The sequence below is a fragment of the Ornithorhynchus anatinus genome, chromosome 8, assembly GCF_004115215.2.
Source record: "Ornithorhynchus anatinus isolate Pmale09 chromosome 8, mOrnAna1.pri.v4, whole genome shotgun sequence".
In the NCBI taxonomy this organism is placed as follows: Eukaryota; Metazoa; Chordata; class Mammalia; order Monotremata; family Ornithorhynchidae; genus Ornithorhynchus; species Ornithorhynchus anatinus.
In genome coordinates, this window is record NC_041735.1 from 58,383,746 (window position 1) to 58,401,794 (window position 18,049).

At 40.5% G+C, this 18,049-nt stretch overlaps 1 protein-coding gene across 1 annotated transcript in view; it reads left to right on the plus strand.

Moving 5' to 3' along the window:
* The window catches only part of FAM126A (family with sequence similarity 126 member A), a 66,789-nt gene that overhangs the window by 27,217 nt on the left and 21,523 nt on the right, over positions 1–18,049 (plus strand). Inside the window, 6 exon segments of the mRNA XM_029070454.2 lie at positions 398–499; positions 4,990–5,173; positions 6,300–6,357; positions 6,359–6,374; positions 7,777–7,892; positions 8,253–8,348. Of these exon segments, the coding sequence (XP_028926287.1) occupies positions 398–499; positions 4,990–5,173; positions 6,300–6,357; positions 6,359–6,374; positions 7,777–7,892; positions 8,253–8,348 (572 nt within the window).

Here is an 18,049-nt window from a genome sequence, read left to right on the forward strand (position 1 = left end):
GCCCTTTCTTCGAAGAGAATGTTCCCTAGTTCTGGGAAGTCTGTATTTTGTCTCATACTCAGAATAGCAGAAAAGACAGATTCTGGGCATGACAGAAGGCTTTTATATATGCACGTTCATTTGAGAAATTGAAATTATGAAATGAGTGGTTGGCCATTGATCACATACTTAGCTAACATGTTATGTGCCCATCTTCTCTTAAAATGGAATGGGTTGTGTATCTGGAAAGATAATGTAAAAGTTGTGATGTCTCTTTTTCACTTGAGACTTTTTTCCTTTTTCTCTTACCAAGGCAAGACTAAAAATAAAGCAGCATTAACATGCCAGATTTTGTTTTCAGTCACAACAGCTTATCTAAGATGAGGTTAACAATTATACATTTTCTGTTTGTTTTTAGACACTACCGGAAACCTCTGTATCAAACTATGCCAACAATTTGAAAGATAAGAATTCTTTGGTTCCGTCTTTATATAAAGTTATCCAGGAGCCACACAGTGAAGTAAGTATACTGGCTACTGTAAAAAAAATTCAAGTCCCCTTGGGCCTCAGATCATATGTACTTTCAGATGGAATTGTGATCCGAGTTAGACCTCCCAGGGGGCATTTGGCTGCAGTTTTCCTGGTGGAAGAATTGTAGGGTGGGAGGATTGCAAGGGAGACTAGCTTCAAGTTACACTTCTCTCCTAATGCGGACCCTATTTACCTAATACGATCACAGGGTACATTCACTATTTCTTAGAGGTTGCATTCTACTTAGGCATTCTGTTCAGTGACCCAGGATCCTGGAAATCTGCCTGAACTACTAGGTAATCCTTTTTGGTTTTGAGGTTAATGATGATGCTATGGATCAAATTTAAATTTTAAATAGCACTTTTTGGTCCTTATATTTCTTTCCCCATTCTTCTCACACGAACATAAGCAATACCGAAGACCATGTGCCCCAATGAGACAATGGAATGGAATCTTGTGTCATTTACCAGTTAGTTCCCATTTTTCAGTGAGAGCTTCTGGGTTCAATTTGAGTTTTTTGGGGGCCATCACTTCTTGAGGGATTTTTTTCCCCCTGTTTATAGATGTTAAAATCTCTTTGGGTCGTCATACTTCATGAAGACTACTTTGTCTATCCAATGAAATCTTCTTTGCATTTTGTTGTTTTGGGGAGATGATGGGTATTTTGAAAGATTATGCTTCACTGTGAAACCCTTGTGCCTTTTCATATGTGTTCTGATTTGCTTCCTTTGATATAAACGCCACTTTTCTGGATATGACTAAGCGCTCAATAAATACAATTGAATGAATTCTTTAAAAAAAACCCTGAATTATGCATGAGAAGTATCTTTACAGTTAAAATGATTTCCAGAAATATTTGAAGACCTGAAGCAAACCGTCATAAATATCGGAACTTCTTTAGATACCACATAAACCGAGGAGTCATTTTATGGTTCAAATATAACAGATTCCCTCTATGTTGTGATATATCCTTCCTGTGTGCTTTAAAAGAATGCATGTATGAGTATGAGAGCACCCCCTAGGGGTCGATGAATATCATTGTTGATCTTCTGACTTTTTTAAATTCAAGGAATTGACTCTAGTGATTATTAATAATGATAATGATGGTATTTGTTAAGCACTTACTATGTGCAAAGTACTGTTCTAAGCACTGGGGTAGATACAAAGTTGTCCCACATGGGACTTACAGTCTTCATCCCCATTTTACAGATGAGGTAACTGAGATACAGAGATGTTAAGTCACTTGACCAAAGTCAAACAGTTTCCACATGGCGGAGCCGGGATTAGAACCCACGACCTCTGTCTCTCGAGCCCATGGTCTTTCCATTAAGGCAGGCTGCCTCTCGCCTCCTTAATTCTGTTGATAGTACTGTTGTTAAGACAGTCTGATCACTAGTGCTTAAGGAGACACCATTTTTAAAATCTGGGTTTAGGAGTAGATTTATAGCACAACTCAGTTCTTTTCTGCCTCTCACTACTTTCTAAGCAATCTCTTAAAACATAAGGAGAGATGATGGACAGGAGGTAGAAGCTCCACCGGTAAGATGATATAGGCACAGCCTCCAAAGTGGCGGGTCAGGGATTGTGGTGAAGTCCCTTTTGTATGTGAGGGGAAAAAAAGTGACTATTCTAAAAATTTTTGAAATCCCGAAAGTCTCACAGAAAAAGATTGGCAATAAACTTACATACTGTAGCAGGGTCTTAAAAGAAAGTAAAGAGCAGTTGAAGGAATAATGATTATAGAAATCACTGAAACTTCATTTTAAACTTTTATAAATATTGTTGCTAAGCCCAAAAAATAATTTGTTGTTCTGTCAAAGCAGCATATCGACTGTGGTTTAATTATTAGTCTGATGCTTAACTACATACTGTTGTTTTCCCTGGTTCTATATATTTCTGTCAAGGATTATAATCAAAGCTTGTTTGGACTTGTTTTGAGGAGAGTAGCGACAACTACGCACATAATACCATAAACAGAAACAACTCAGAATAATCAAGTCAGTTTTCCAATGTTTAGTGATTGACAGTCCAATACAGTACAGAGTCCAATCATTAAATGCAACATTTGCCTTTATTACTTCACTACCCTAATATTTTGCCCTGATCTAATTGAGGGTAGCTGACAGGTTGATATAACTTAGGAAAAAGAAGGTTAAACTGGTAGTTAAGCTTTTTTTGATTGCCATTTTGACTGAAGTTAGAAATGAGCGATTCAGCAAGATAGTTGGAAGCTGAACTGTGATATTAAAGGATATGAAATAATGTATTGCAGTTGAGTTGTCCCTCTTTATCCCATGCGGGGTAACCTATTCAACTTGGCTTTTTTCCAAACAGAATGAAATTCCTCTATTTGAGAGCATGGGACTGTTACCATTCAAAGAGATTAGAGGTGAAGTGAAATGGGCTGAGAAACTGAGAAATTAAAAAGGAGCTAAGGAGGGAGTGAGGGTCCATGAATGTGTTAATTTGAAATGTTAAAAGTTTATTTTGGGAGATAATTTTGTATTTGGGATGTGGAGTGGAGCAGGCTGAAAATCTGGAGTTCATAATTTGTTGTCCTAACTGTACCGATTCTAGGTCTTTTCATGAACCCTTTGGAAACAAATTATCATTAATTCATTTAGTTCATTCAGTAATATTTATTGCGTGCTTTACTGTGTGCAGAGCACTCTACTAAGCTTTGGGATGTCATACAACAATAAACATACCATTCCTCCCAAATGAGCTCACAGTCTAAAGAGGGAAAAAGAGTTATACCAGACTGACCCTTATCCTAACTGGACATAATAAAGTCATTTTTAGACTTTTCAGAAAAGGGAGGGAACTGGATCTCCCCATCATGCTTGCCTCCCCACACTCCATAGGCTCAATAGGTGAGTTAGGTGAGTCAAGAAGGAGTGGAGGGAAGGAGTGGCAGTTCAGTGACTGGCCTTTAGTGAAAGTGGAAATCAATAAAGGAGATCTTAACTGTGCTTTGCCACAGAACTTTAATGTCTCCTTTAAGTGTTGGGGTTTTTATGCATTGGCTTTTTTTCCTCCTCAAATTTCGTCACTATTGAATATGTATTTGGCGTATTTTTTATTTCCAGAAGTATCAAGCACTTTCAAGTAATCATTTTGTTCAATTTATTTCATTTTATTTTTCAGGCATAACTGGTGTTATGCCATTCTGATGTGTTGTTCTTCATTTGTGTAATAGTAATATTGTTATAATATTGTTGTAAATAACCTAAACGTGGGGTAGATTGAACATATTCGAAAAAATTAGAGTGTTCAAAGCAGGCCAGTCACCTGATACTCCAGCTAAGAATGATAGATAGGACCCAGTCCCTATTTTGTTGTTTTTGGAACTGGGGCCATGATTAAGAGGGATGGCCAGGGCAGTCATATGTCGCAGTAGAGGTGAAATTCTTGGACTGGCGCAAGATGGAAGCGTGTGAAGTGGAAAGGAAGCATGAGTTCTAATTATAACTGCTGTATGACCTTGGGTAAAAATATGTGCTAATTACCTTATCTGTAAAATGGGAATTAAGTGTGAGCCCATGTGGGACATCCTGATTACCTTGTCTCTACTCCAGCACTTAGAACAGTGCTTGGCACATAGTAAATGCTTAAATATCATTATTATTATTATTATTGATTTATTTGATCCTCATGTTACTAATGTGAGATCTCCATTTCACAGGTGAGGAAATTGAGTCACAGATTGGTTAAGTGACTTACTCAAAGACACAGAGCAGGCCAATAGCAGAACTGGGAATAGAACTTGGTTTCCTGATTCCCTCTCCTTTAATTGTTCCATGATACCACATTATCTCCTTAATCATTCGTATAAACTTGTATTAAGATAAATCACCTCTTCCCTTTCAACTCTGTTTCCATCTGACATCATTCTTGACTATGGTCTCGCAACTGATTTTAAGTCCCTGTGTGTTTAATTCAAATTGGTGCATGTACTTTCATTTGATAAATTTGCAATTACAATTTTACAGGATCTGGAATCAAATATTTGACTAATGTCCAAAAAATACATATCAGCTGGATTTGGTCATTGATAATCAAAGCTTTCTTTTGCCCACGGATAAAACACTAAGGAAGTTAATGTCCTAATATGTTTGGCTTCCCTCGGGATTAAATAATTAGAAATTGAATTGAGACAGAAAGACATAACCTTTCAAATTCAAATATTTTCAACATTGCAAAAAAATTCCCAAAATATTATTGACCCTGACCTCAAAAATGGCAATTCTTACTTTCTTATGCACTGTATTGTGTAGTGTAGCCTTCCAGTGGAGATTTTGCAGTGCCTAAAAGCAAAAAAAAAAAATCACCTGTGATTGAGCAGTTACAGTTGCTTTGCCTCAAAAACTGCACTCTTTCGATTTCTTAGGTACTCACAAAGCAAGGAAGCCTTTTCTCCTTAAACATTGTCAATGAAATAAGTATGTGATGTTTGTGTTTAAAATGTTTTTCTTTCAGCTGCTTGAACCTGTCTGTCACCAGCTATTTGAGTTCTATCGCAGTGGGGAGGAACAGCTACTGAGATTTACACTGCAGTTTCTACCTGAATTGATATGGTGCTACCTCGCAGTTTCAGCCAGCCGAGATATGCAGAGTAGTGGATGCATCGAGGCTCTTCTTCTGGGTGTTTACAATTTGGTTTGTATAAATCATAAACATACGTTGGACAGAGAAAATAATTCACCTATTGAAGAGGAAAAGAGACTTCCCTGAAAATTTTAATATAGCCATCAGCCATGTAGCCACTCTCTGTCATAGTCATCCCCTGTTTTTGAAGAGGAAATAAAAGATTGTTTTTGTAAGCACTAATGGCTTGTGCCAGGTTAAGAAGAGGAGGAGGATCAGGATGTGTTAATGCTGTGTGTGAGGTAGTTTCTTCTTTCAAATTGGGGAGCACCAGAGCAGTAAGAGAAGGGTCAGGAAGCACAGATAGACCTGACTGCAGATAGAGGCGCTCACAAGGAAAGTATCTTCACTGGAACTGTGGGAAGGAAGGAAAGAAAGGCATGGTGGTGGTGAATTTTGTCCAGTGCTTATAGGTGCAGGACTTGGGAGAGTGCAGGAGAGGTAAGCCGGGCAGTCCAAGTACCTGCTTACCTCTCTTTTCCATTGCTTCTGTTTTTCTCCTGCTCCTCATAAGTACTAGATTTATTTCCCTATGTAGTAGCCTTTCCCGTGTTTTGGGTTGCAAAAGTATGCAAAAAAAGTGAGGCAATTTTGCAGGTAAATTTTGTATCTACTTTTAACACGGTGAATGTGGATAAATCCCGTCTTTGGTGGATTGGTTCAGGGGGAATAAACTTAGAAAATGGAGACAAAGATTAAATAAGGCAAAGGGGATTTGGAATTTTTTTCTTTGGGTTTATGTAAATTTCAAATAAATATTAACAGTTCATAAAGCTCTTTCCTGTATTTGATTCAGAGCAGATTTAAACCAAACACATTTGAAACCCATGCAACAAATGGGAAAACCCCCAGTTTTAGGCAATAAATCGATATTTCAGTAAAGCTAGAAAATTAACCTAAGTTTCAAATACAAATGGATTAATTATTAAGAGTTTCAGGTCAGTAGGATGAAAATTCAAAGTGTTTCAGATTTTCCATTTTGACCACACAGGGATGTTAAAACATGATTTCACTATCTGGGACTTTTTCTTATGAAGTGGGATTTCTAAAATGTATTTACAGAGTATAATTGAATACACAAGTAGCAGGGGATAAAGACTAACCACATGTTTGAAAGTATTCTTTCCCTTTTTTAATAGGAGATTGTTGACAACAGGGTCATAGCAAAGTGCTGAGCTTTACGATCCCTTCCTTATCAAACATCAGTATATCATGAAGTAAGTAATGGTTATAAAATAAAGGCTGTTGGTGTAGTGTGATCTAGTAGAAGGAGCAGGGACCTGGGACTCAGAGGATCTGGGTGGCTCAGTGGAAAGTGCATGGGCTTTGGAGTCAGGACTCATGAGTTTCGAATCCCAGTCTTGCCACTTGTCAGCTGTGTGGACTGTGGGCAAGTCACTTCACTTCTCTGGGCCTCAGTTCCCTCATCTGTAAAATGGGGATTAAGACTGTGAGCCCCACGTGGGACAACCTGATTCCCTGTGTCTACCCCAGCGCTTAGAACAGTGCTCGGCACATAGTAAGCGCTTAACAAATACCAATATTAATCCCATTTTTGCCAATCGCCTTCTGTGTGACCTTGGGTAAGTCACTTAACTTCCCTGAGCTTCAGTTTCCTCATCTTGTAAAATGGAGATTAAGGCTATGAGCCTCATGTGCTCAGTAAATTCTATTGATTGATAGGGCAGAAAGGGACACTGGAAACAAAATAAGCACCGGTGTGCCATTCCTGGCTTCAGTTATTTCAAAGTGGATAATAGTAATAATTAATAACTGTGGTATTTATTAACCGCTTACTCTGTGCCAAGCATTATACTAAACATTGGGATAGAGAGAAGATAATCAGATCAGACACAGTCTTGCTCCACATGGGGCTCATAGTCTTGATCCCTATTTTACGAATGAGGTAACTAAGGCCCAGATAAGTGAAGTGACTTGCCCAAGGTCGCACAGCAGACAAGTAGTGGAGCTGGAATTAGAACCGAGACCCCTCTGACTCCCAGGCCTGTGTCTATCCACTAAGCCACCCTGGCTTCTGACCTGGGGCCCTGTGGGATACCTCTGGGCTGCACTGGGGGAACACAGTCCACATTGGGCTGCAGTAGGAGCCAGAGACTTGCTACTGCAGCTCTGGTTGAAATGCTTGGCTCATCCCTTCTCTCTTCTAGACTATAGAGTCGTCGTGGTAGGGAATGAGTCTACCAACTCTGTTATATTGTACTTTCCTAAGTGCTTAGTACAGTGCTCGGCACACAGTAATCCATCATTGGTATTTATTGAGTATTACTATGTGCAGAGCACTGTACTAGGTTCTCAGGAGAGCACAATACAACAGAATTAGCGCTCAGTCAATGCAGATTGATTGATTGGTTCTCTCTACCCCACCTACACGCATCGGCTCATCCTTTCAGAAACTTTCAGCGCCTTGCCCTGGGCCCAATCTGTGTCAGTTTGAGTCAGTTTTTACTTTAGCCTTGCCTAAATACTACCTTGCTGCAGAGATTTTCTTTAGGATGCTCCTCCACAGTAGTATTTGAATTCCATACCGTATCATGGGTTGCTTTTTTTTTTTTAAGTAGTAGTCTTGAGAAATCCAATCATGCTCGGTCTTTTCCGTAGCCTTCCAGCATCGGCTCCATGGCTCTGACTGAGGGCGCTTTATCCCAGCATGGTTTGTCAAAAGTTGTGTACAGTGGACCACATCCTCAAAGGGAAATGTTAACAGCGCAGAACAGGTAAAGAACAAAGTGTTTGCCTAAACCTTAAAGCAATGAATTCTTTATGTGTAGATGTACAAATCATTTGTCAAGCATCTTGTGTAATAGGGCTCCCTTTAGTAGATGATAATTCATGTAAGGACAATTCTGAGGTATAGCTTCAGAGGCCTCGTACTTGACTTTGTCTTGCCTTAAATTTAGGTAGAATCAAGTTTTATAAATATCGAAAGTTATGGATAGCTGTTATTTTGCAAGAATTTCAGTGCAGAAATTATATGAATGTTCTATACTGACTTATTTTCTTCCTTTAATTTTGAGTATAGATGAGTGCCTATTATGTTGTCACCTTAAACCAAGATCTTTGTGGTTTATTTTTAGATTTGAAGTATTGACGTTCCTCTTGTTATGTTACAATGCTGCCTTGACCTATATGCCTGATGTTTCTCTTCAGTCCCTGTGCCAAATATGCTCAAGGTAATTAAAAGTTGAAAGTTTCCGTTGTCGAAATATTTGAATTTGGGATTACAAATTTGGCATTTCTCAAAATCTAAATTAACCCAGCACTTTGTGTAATTTTCTCTTTCTTTTCAAATCGGTAACTTCTTAGCGTACTACATCCAATCAGTACTATTTATTGAGTGCTTACTGTGTTGAGAGCACTATACTAAGCACTGGGACAATATAATTCAATAGATCCCTGTCTACAAGGAGTTTTCAAGCTAATATTATATCATTGTATTTATTAAGTGCTACTATGTGTTAAACACTGCTGTAAGCACTGGGATAGATCCAAGTTAATTGGGTTGACACCTCTGTCTATGGGGATATATGTCCATCTCTTCTGGATCCCGTTTTATTCTCCATCATTCACTCCCATAGTTTCAACTACCATCTCTACACAGATGAGTCCCAATCTACATCTCCAGCCCCGACCTCTCCTCCTTCTAGATCTTCTGTAGACTTCCATTTCCTCCTGCCTCAGGACATCTCTAATTGGGTGTTTTTGCCAACACCTCAAACTTTAAAATGTCCATGTTCTCGCCCAAACCCTGTGCCTCCCCTTGACTTTTCCCCAATACTTTAGGCAACTCCACCATCTTCCCTGTTTTATAAGCCTGTAACTCACTCACATTCAACCACATATTAATCTGTCCACCAATTCATGTTGATTCTACCTTCACATCATCTCTAGAATAGATCCTTTCCTATCTATCGAAAGTACTACCAAGCACATCTAAGCACTTCTGATCTCCATGCCTTCTGCCTCTCTTTATTCTAGTCCACACGTCACTCTGCTGCCTGGGTCATTTTTCTTAAAAAAAAAAAAAAATACCAAACAAAACAAGAAATATTCAGCCTATATCTTCCTCCTTTTTCAAAAACCTCCAATGGCCACCCATTCCACTTCTGCACCAAACATAAACTCTTTATCATAAGCTTTTAAAGCCCTCAATCCAGCTCTTTCTCTTAACTCACCTTGCTGATCTGCCTTTCCTTTCTACCCATCACAGGCTGCTCTTCTCTGGTCAAAGGAGTGGGGTGAAGAGAGCAGTGGGAGGGGAGGCTAAGCAAAAACTAAAACTGTTTTTCCTTTTATCCTTCAATCCGTAAGATAGATAACAAATGACAATTGTTGCCACCCATCTCCCCATGCACTGACAGTGGGATGAAATGCTCCATATATATGTGTGAGGAGGTTGACAAAAGAAAGGGAGAGAGGAAAGAGGATGAGAGCGAGGGAGAGAAGAGACTTTGCCTTTAAGCAGGATGCCATGATGGAGAGATCCAGTCCTGAGCCTTGGATTCTTCCTTTTGAAATGTAAATCAGTTTTCTAAACCGTCTAAAACCTCAACCAGACTGAGGATTGGACCAGCTAGTCACCTAAGTTACACAAAGAACAGTGCTATGTATAGCATTCCTGTCTTCCGAGGCATTAGCAAATATTCCGCAAGTAGATGGGAACATTCCATTACTCAAAGCACTTTGCAGGAAAAGCCCTAACAAATCATAAACAAATAAATAAAAAGAACTTGCTGTTTGTGGTAGCGCTGGGGAATAACACCTCCTCCCCAGTGGCCCCTAGCCAGTACAAACATGTCTTTTTTTTTTTTTCCCAAGCGCTCTCCAGGCACAGGGTATTGCTGCCAAGCACCTGAGTTTCTGCTTAGCCTAAAGTCAGGCACATACCAATGTTAAAGGGCAGGATTCTCTGAGACTTAGTCGAGTCGCTATATTGCATTGAGCACGCTCTGGTTCTCGCCAATCCTATTTCCTCTCAGCTACTTGTTTCCAGGAGTGGGGAAAGGAGGACAGGACCTCTCCCCTGGATAACAAGACTGGGTTGTTAGCAAGGGTTGGGACAGGTCGCCCTTTGCAGCTGGCTTAGCAGCTGGCTTTAACAGCCGTTCAGGCTCCCCAAGGCCACTCCAACTCCCTGGCAAAGAGCCGTCTGGTGGACAAGTGGTCATCTGCATGCTGGGAAAGTTCGTCATTCCTCAAGGGCCTGTGTTTGGGCCTCAGTCCCAGGCCACTACAACAGGAGAGAGCTGGGGATAGTTTGGGTCCTCCACTCGGGGCTCATCCCAGCTACCGATCAATCTTATTTATTGAGCATTTACTATGTGCAAAGAAGTAGAACCCAGATAGAACCCACTAGAACGCAAATGCATCAACAATGACTGCCTGCTTTTGTCATTAAGTAAGTACTCCAAGTGCCTGCATTTGGGGGAAGAGCGAGCGCTAGAAGTTTAGTGAACACTAGGATTTTTACAATAATGATTTAATTGTTCTCAACAGCTTGTTAGATTTACTTTGATAGCTCTTAATTAGCCATAATGTTATCTACACAAGATGATGTCACATTTTACAAGCAACATTCACAATGACTGATGTTTTGCAAGCCTGCTTTCCTGTGTGGTTAAAAAAAATCCTGTGAATATTTTTACAACACAATTTAATATATTTTGTTGTTTTTCCCTTGTGTTCTCTTACTGATTACAAAAAGATAAGGAACTGCTATTCTTTTTCTCTTACATCCCAGTAAAAGGAGTATATTAAATATCCAAATAAGATATCCACATCTTATTTGACTAGAAAATAATAGCTAGAAAGTATTTCATAGCTTCTGTGAGCTCGTTGTGGGCAGGGAATGTCACTTTTTATTGTTGTATTGTACTTTCCCAACTGCTTAGTACAGTGCTCTGCACACAGTAAGTGCTTAATAAATATGATTGAATAAATGAATGAATAAACCATGTTTCAATAAAAAATGAGTTTATGTACTTTTTTACCCATTGGCAGGGAGGATGGAAGAATGACTTTGGATTTTTAGCAAAATTAGAGACCAGAACAAGTTTATACTTTTAAAACAATTTTGACTGAAGCAGTTGAAAGCCTAGTTAGTTGAAACTCATTTGCCTGTTAGGAATTAGAACCAAAGCTGATCAGACATTTTCACTGAAACAGCACTGCATGTTCTTGAAAGCAAACAGCAGCAGGTGAAGGAGGTGGGTGGAGGGAGGGAATCTGGGAGACTCTGAAACTGGGTCGAGGAAGCTGAGGTGAGGCCTCTCTCCTCTGCCTGTCTCTTGGCTTCCCCCTTTGCTTCTCTTTCCACTCTTCCTTACTTTCCCCACTCCCGCTTCTTCCCTTCTCTATGGAAATTGAGCCGTCAGCTGGGGTCCCAATCACCAGTGGTATTTATTAAGTGCTTACTGAGTGCAACACATTGTACTAAATTCTGTACTAATGGAGTAGTTAGATACAGCAGAGTTCCTGTATAGCCAAGCGTACGCATACCTTCACTAGCTGTATCTAACTCCTCCATCAAGTGGTGAGTGCAAAGGATGGGCGGAGAGCAGAGTGGGAGAAAGGAAAATTGTTTGATGGGGGAAACCACATTGGCCCTGGAGCAAGAAGTCTCCACTAGCCTGGGAGAATGGTGCAGGAGAGGCAACAAAACCTCCTTCTCACCAGACCAGCCATTTCCGGGCCCTTTTCATTTCACGAGAGCCGAATGCCAGCCTCTTCCAGGTTAATTAAATTCAGCACTGTATTAGACCCTAGGTTCTCAGGGAAAGGCAAATGCCTGGTGAATATAGTAGCCCAACAGCCCAGCACTTCTGTACATATCCGTTGTTTTATTTGTATTAATGTCTGTCTCCCTGCCTCTAGACTGTAAGCTCGTTGTGGGCAGGGAATGTCATTGTTTATTGTTGTACTTTCCCACATGCTTAGTACAGTGCTCGACACATGTAAGTGCTCAGTAAATATGATTGAATGATGGAATGAATCAACCTTAGCTATTTCTTCATCATTTTTCTGCTAAAAGAGAAGCAGTCCTTGTGCCTCAGTTTAGCACCGTGCCCGCAAACCCCCCCACCCAACAAACACACATAAAGTGGGTCCTCGATCTATTCTCTGGATCTGTAGGATCTGCTTTCCAGAACCTGACGTTCAGTGAAATTTGTTTCCACCGGGGTGTATCCCTCTATGGGAAATGGAACCGCAAGGATAGAAGATTCCCTTAATCATCCGAGATGATTCCCAACAAGGAACTAAGGCAGCTCCATAAGAATGACTGGGAATGTGGCATTGATATTGACCTTATCTTACCATTTGATGTAAAGACTAGCTTAAAGATATTGAAAAACTTCTGAGACGCTCAGGGAGTTGGACTTTATATTGGAGAACTGCTGATTGACTACAATTGTAGAATCGTGGAGGAACTGGTAAAATAACCAGTCTGGGATGAAGTTGAACTGTGTCGAGTTGCTCCAGCAGCTGCTGTCTGTTTCTTTAAGCAGTGTCCCTTTCCTCACCCACTTTTTTGCTGTTAGCACCCTGTCTTTTTTCTTTCTCCTTGTCTATCCAAGCTTTGCTGGAAACCAAGGAACAAAGAAAGGCAGTAAAACGGTAACGTGGCACCCAGAGTGATTACCAAGTATATCCGTGATAGACCATTTTGCCCAAAAAATCTGAGGATAGTTCAAGTTGCTATGTTTACCTTGGCTCAGTCTAGTGTGCCAGTATCTATTGCTGGAAAAGTCCAGCCAACAATATGGCAAGAGGAGTGACCAGAACCTAGGGAGATGCCAATGCCATCGGTAGTGGCTCCTCCCAGATCCAAATACTATTATTATAATAATTATGGTGTTTAAGAGCTTACTATGTGCCAGGCACTGTATGAAGCGTTGGAGTAGATACAAGATAATCAGATTGGACGGTCCCTGTCCCTCATGGAGCTCACAGTCTTCATCCCCAATTTCCAGGTAAGATAACTGAGGCCCAGAGAAGTGAAGTGACTTGCCCAGCATCACACAACAGACAAGTAGTGGAGCCAGGATTAGAATCTATGACCTTTGACTCCCAGGCCTGTGCTCTATCCAGTACGCCATGCTGCTTCTTTATATGACAAAGGTGGCAAGGTGGAATCCCTGCAAGTGAACCTCCTGTGATATAACTCCTACCACCGTGAGATTGATTATTGAAGGACAAATTCTAATTTTGCACAGTCATGTGGGTTTTTTGGAATTCTTAGAGAGTCTGGTGGTTTTGGCAACTTTACTGCTGGGCACCTACTCCACTGACATACAAGGGCCAGGATTTGATGTGTGCTGAATCTCCCTTTGGCTGTAGCATTATCAATAAATAGGTGTGAGTCAACCCTCTATCTTAGAGAATGAATCGTTTTTTGTGGAGCCTGTGAGGAACTATAGGAGAAAAGGAATCTACTTCCAGGGAACCATTGACAGCAGAGAAGACTAGTTTAGTTACCTAGTGGAAAAATAATAAACAAAAAACCAGGAGGCCAAGGGGAGAAAGGAAGAAAAGCACTGAAGAGGGAGAGATTAGAGTTTCCACTTTGAAGATTAGTGAATTCCATTTAGATTCTTCACAATTTACCCCCAAGTGGAAATAAAACTCAACTAAAATTCCAAATGAAATTTGAAGAGGGAGCTACTCTGAGTTTATGTAACATTGATGCCTCTATCTGTTGGTCAGGTGCCAAACATACTGACAATCACCGAGTAGCATTTTCTCTCTTTTTTTCAACACGGCAAGGAAATTAGCTAGGTAAAAGGGATACCCACTCTAAACACAGTATCGTGCTATTCGAGCCTATATTTTAAATGGGTGGTTTTTGTGCATTTCAAGAAATTTAGGACAAGTGTCGGTCAATCCAATGACCTTTGAGAGATAAAAAGTAAAAGTAGTGGTTATCTGTATTCTCAGATTAACACGGAAAAATTAATCTCAAGCAATGTCTTGGCAAATACATTACCCTCCAAAGGAGTTGTTTTTCACATGTTTTTGAGAATCTCAGGGACAGCTGTGGGGGAGCACACTGTGAATTTAATGCAGATGCTCATGTTTTTGCATTCATACGACTAGGGCCTTATGTTTGGATTTTTCAAGAAAAGTCAGACGGCTCTAGGGGAGAGCATAAGGGAGAAACAAAGTAGTCAGGCAGGGCCATTTGGCTGAGACTAGTGAGTCCCATGTGTGACTGGAACTATCCCACCTGATTACTTTGTATCTACACCAGGGTTTAGAACAATGAAATACATGTACATATTTTTTGTTCTCTTTATTTTATTAATGATTAATATATATCTATAATTCTATTTATACTGATGCTATTGATTCCTATTTGTTTTGTCTTGTTGTCTGTCTCCCCCTCTTCTAGACTGTGAGCCTTTTGTTGCGTAGGGATCGTCTCTATCTGTTGCTGAATTGTACTTTCCAACCACTTAGTACAGTACTCTGCATACAGTAAGCGCTCGATAAATACAATTGAATTAATAGAAATAGAAATTATAGAAATCACTTAAATACCACAGTTATTGTCATTGTTGTTATTACTCTTCACTTTATGGTTATCCCGCTCCTTCTGCTCGTAAACTGTGTGCCCCTAGAGGGGCAGGAGCTGTGTCTAATTCTCATGTGTGTATTTCTTTTTCTCAGCATTTAATACAGTGCTCTGCACCCGGTAGGTGCTTAATACTACCACTAAAGTACTCATATACATATCCATTTCCCCTACTGTAATTTATTTTAATGTCTGCCACCCTGCTAGAGTATTAACTCCTTGAAGACTTCAAGGGCTGAGGTTGTTTGTGTCTACTAACTCTATTGCACGCTCCCATTCAGTCATATTTATTGAGCGCTTACTGTGTGCAAAGCACTGTACTAAGCCCTTGGGAGAGTACAATGTAACAACAAGCAGACACATTCCAGCCCACAGTGAGCTCACAGTCTAGAGGATAAATTCACAAGCTCATAGTTCAGTGTTCTGCTGGGATTATGCACTCAGTAAGTACGACCGACTGGTCAACACGTTATTTCTTCTTGGGGCCAGCCTACTGGTAGGTCCAAAAAATGTGAAAGAAAGCACCTGTTTCTTTACGACAGTGAAGATGTCTGATTTGTCAGTAGCCAGTATTAGAGGTTTTGATACATATATCTTCTGCTACAATTCCACAAGGAAGGACTGGAAAGTGATAAATTGAAGTTGTGGAGCATAGTCTTAGAAGTAACATTTATTAAGCACCCACTGGGCACAGTGCACTGTACTAGGTGCTTGGGAAGTACAGATTAACAAAATGACCCATTTATTTCCCTTAAGAAGCTTACATCCTATTAGGGAAGAAAACATAAAAATATTACCAAGACTGTCAAATTGAGCGGACATAGGTACCTAAGTACAAAGGAATGTGTAAATAAGTTGTAAGTGCTAGAGATGGCTGATGTACCTTGAGAGCAAGATACACCTAGAAGCTGTATTGAGAAGCAGCGTGATATAGTGAATAGAGCATGGGTCAGGGAGCCAGAAGGTCATGGGTTCTAATTTCGGTTCTCTCACTTGTCTGCTGTGTGGCCTTGGGCAAGTCACTTCACTTCTCTGTGCCTCACTTCCCTGATCTGGAAAATGGGAAATAAGAGTGTAAGCTCCATGTGAGACAGGGATTGTGTCCATCCTGATTTGATTGTAACAACAAAGCACTTAGTAGAGTGCCTGGCACATAGTAAATTGCTTAGCAAATGACACAATTATTATTATTAATAATAAGGATGGGTTGGGCAATAACAGTATTTCATTGTCATATTTATTGAGCGATTCCTCTGTGCAGAGCACTGTACTAAACTATTGGGAGAGTACAATATAACAATAGACACATCCCCTTCCCACAACAAGCTTACAGTCTAGAGGAGGAGACAGACATTAATGTAAACAAATATATACTATTTGTTAAGCGCTCACTATGTGTCTAGCACTCTTCTAAGCTCTGGGGTAGATACAAGCTAATCAAGTTGGACACAGACCTTGTCCCACATGGGGCTCCCAGTCTTAATCCCCATTTTACAGATGAGGGAACAAAGGTCCAGAGAAGTTATGTGACTTGCTCAAGGTCACACAACAGGCAAGTGGCAGTGATGGGATTAGAACCCAGGCCCTTCTGACTCCCAGGCCTATGTTCTATCCACTAGGCCATGCTGCTTCTCTAGATTGCAGACAGTAAGGTAGAGGAATCATGGTCAAAGAGAGCAGATAGGTAAGGTGGTGCCAGATGATGGAGAGCCTTGAAGTGTATTTATTATGAGTTGTTTTTGTTTGAGCTGGAGGTGCAGGAAGCTAATAGAATGTTTTGAGGAAAGATGTGGGCAGAGCAGGAAGATAGTCCTTGTGATATGATATGGGTAAGAGGGGCAAGTGGGCTGGAGTCTGGGAGAGGAGCAAAGAGTGGGAAGAGTAAGCAAAGACTTCCTGTTGCCTTTTAAAAAAGTTTAGCAATAATGATGATGTTGATGATGATGTGTTCAGATGACTAACAGCTTTGAGTGACCAAAGGCCATATTACTTTCAGTCTGATTCTACGTCAAGGTTGTGAGATTTTTATTGCTAGAATAGCTTTTAAATTGAAAATGCAGTGCATTATCTCTGAACTCGAGGGAATTATAGGCAACATAGCATCCTCTGACATATTTTAATTTTCCTTTTAGAATTTTAATTCTGCCATTCCTCACTGAGAAATATGCTGTGTGCCAATTATTCTTTTAGAAGTATCAGTATATTTGAGCACCTACTCAAGTATTTTGAGTATATTCAGTATATTTGAGCACCTACTGTGTGCAAAGCACTGTAGGAAGCACTGGGGAAGAAAACAAGTATGGTAAATTAGGCATGGTCCTGGCTAATAGGGAGCTCACAATCTAAGAATAAAGGAGAGGGCGGAGTTGGCAGTGGACAAAGAAAGATTGAGATGAAACACTGGGGCCTAGTGAATAGAACACAGTCCTGGACGTCAGGAGGACCTGGGTTCTAATCCTGGCTCTGGCACTTGTCTGCTGTGTGACCTTGGGCAAGTCGCTTCACTTTTCTGTGCCTCAGTTACCGCATCTGTAAAATGGTGATTAAGACCGGGACAGGGACTATGTCCAACCTGATTAGCTTGATGTACCCTAGGGCTTAGTACAGTGTCTAGGACATAGTAAATGCTTAAAAACCCCCAGAATTATTATAAAGCTGGTCAGTGTTTCTACCCAGTGGCTTTATAGCCTGCATTGGTTAGGCAGTACACACAACAGACTTGGATGAGCGTGGTGACTTTTTGGCTTTGAGTAATCGAGAGTATATTTCGAGCAGTATTTGACTCCTGGGAACAAGATGGGTTGACCTGTTAGCTCATTGTGGGCAGGGAATGTGTCCATTACATTGTTATAGTGTACTCTTCCAAGTGCTTAGTACAGTGCTCTGCACCAAGTAAGCGCTCAGTAAATACGATTGACTGACGGACTAACCCACCAAGATGAGTTGTTTTCTGCCTAGGGATCAGCATTTCAGGAGATCCAGGATCATTCTGGACTACATAGACCCAAACTTCGAGTTGGTCTTAGAGAAAGTTCCTGGAGTATATGTAGCCCCCAACAAAGAACATAATAATAATAATAATGTTGGTATTTGTTAAGTGCTTACTATGTGCAGAACACTGTTCTAAGTACTGGGGTAGACACAGGGTAATCAGATTGCCCCTCGTGAGGCTCACGGTCTTAATCCCCATTTTGCAGATGAAGGAACTGAGGCACAGAGAAGTTAAGTGACTTGCCCACAGTCACATAGCTGACAAGTGGCAGAGCAGGGATTCGAACCCACGACCTCTGACTCCCAAGCCTG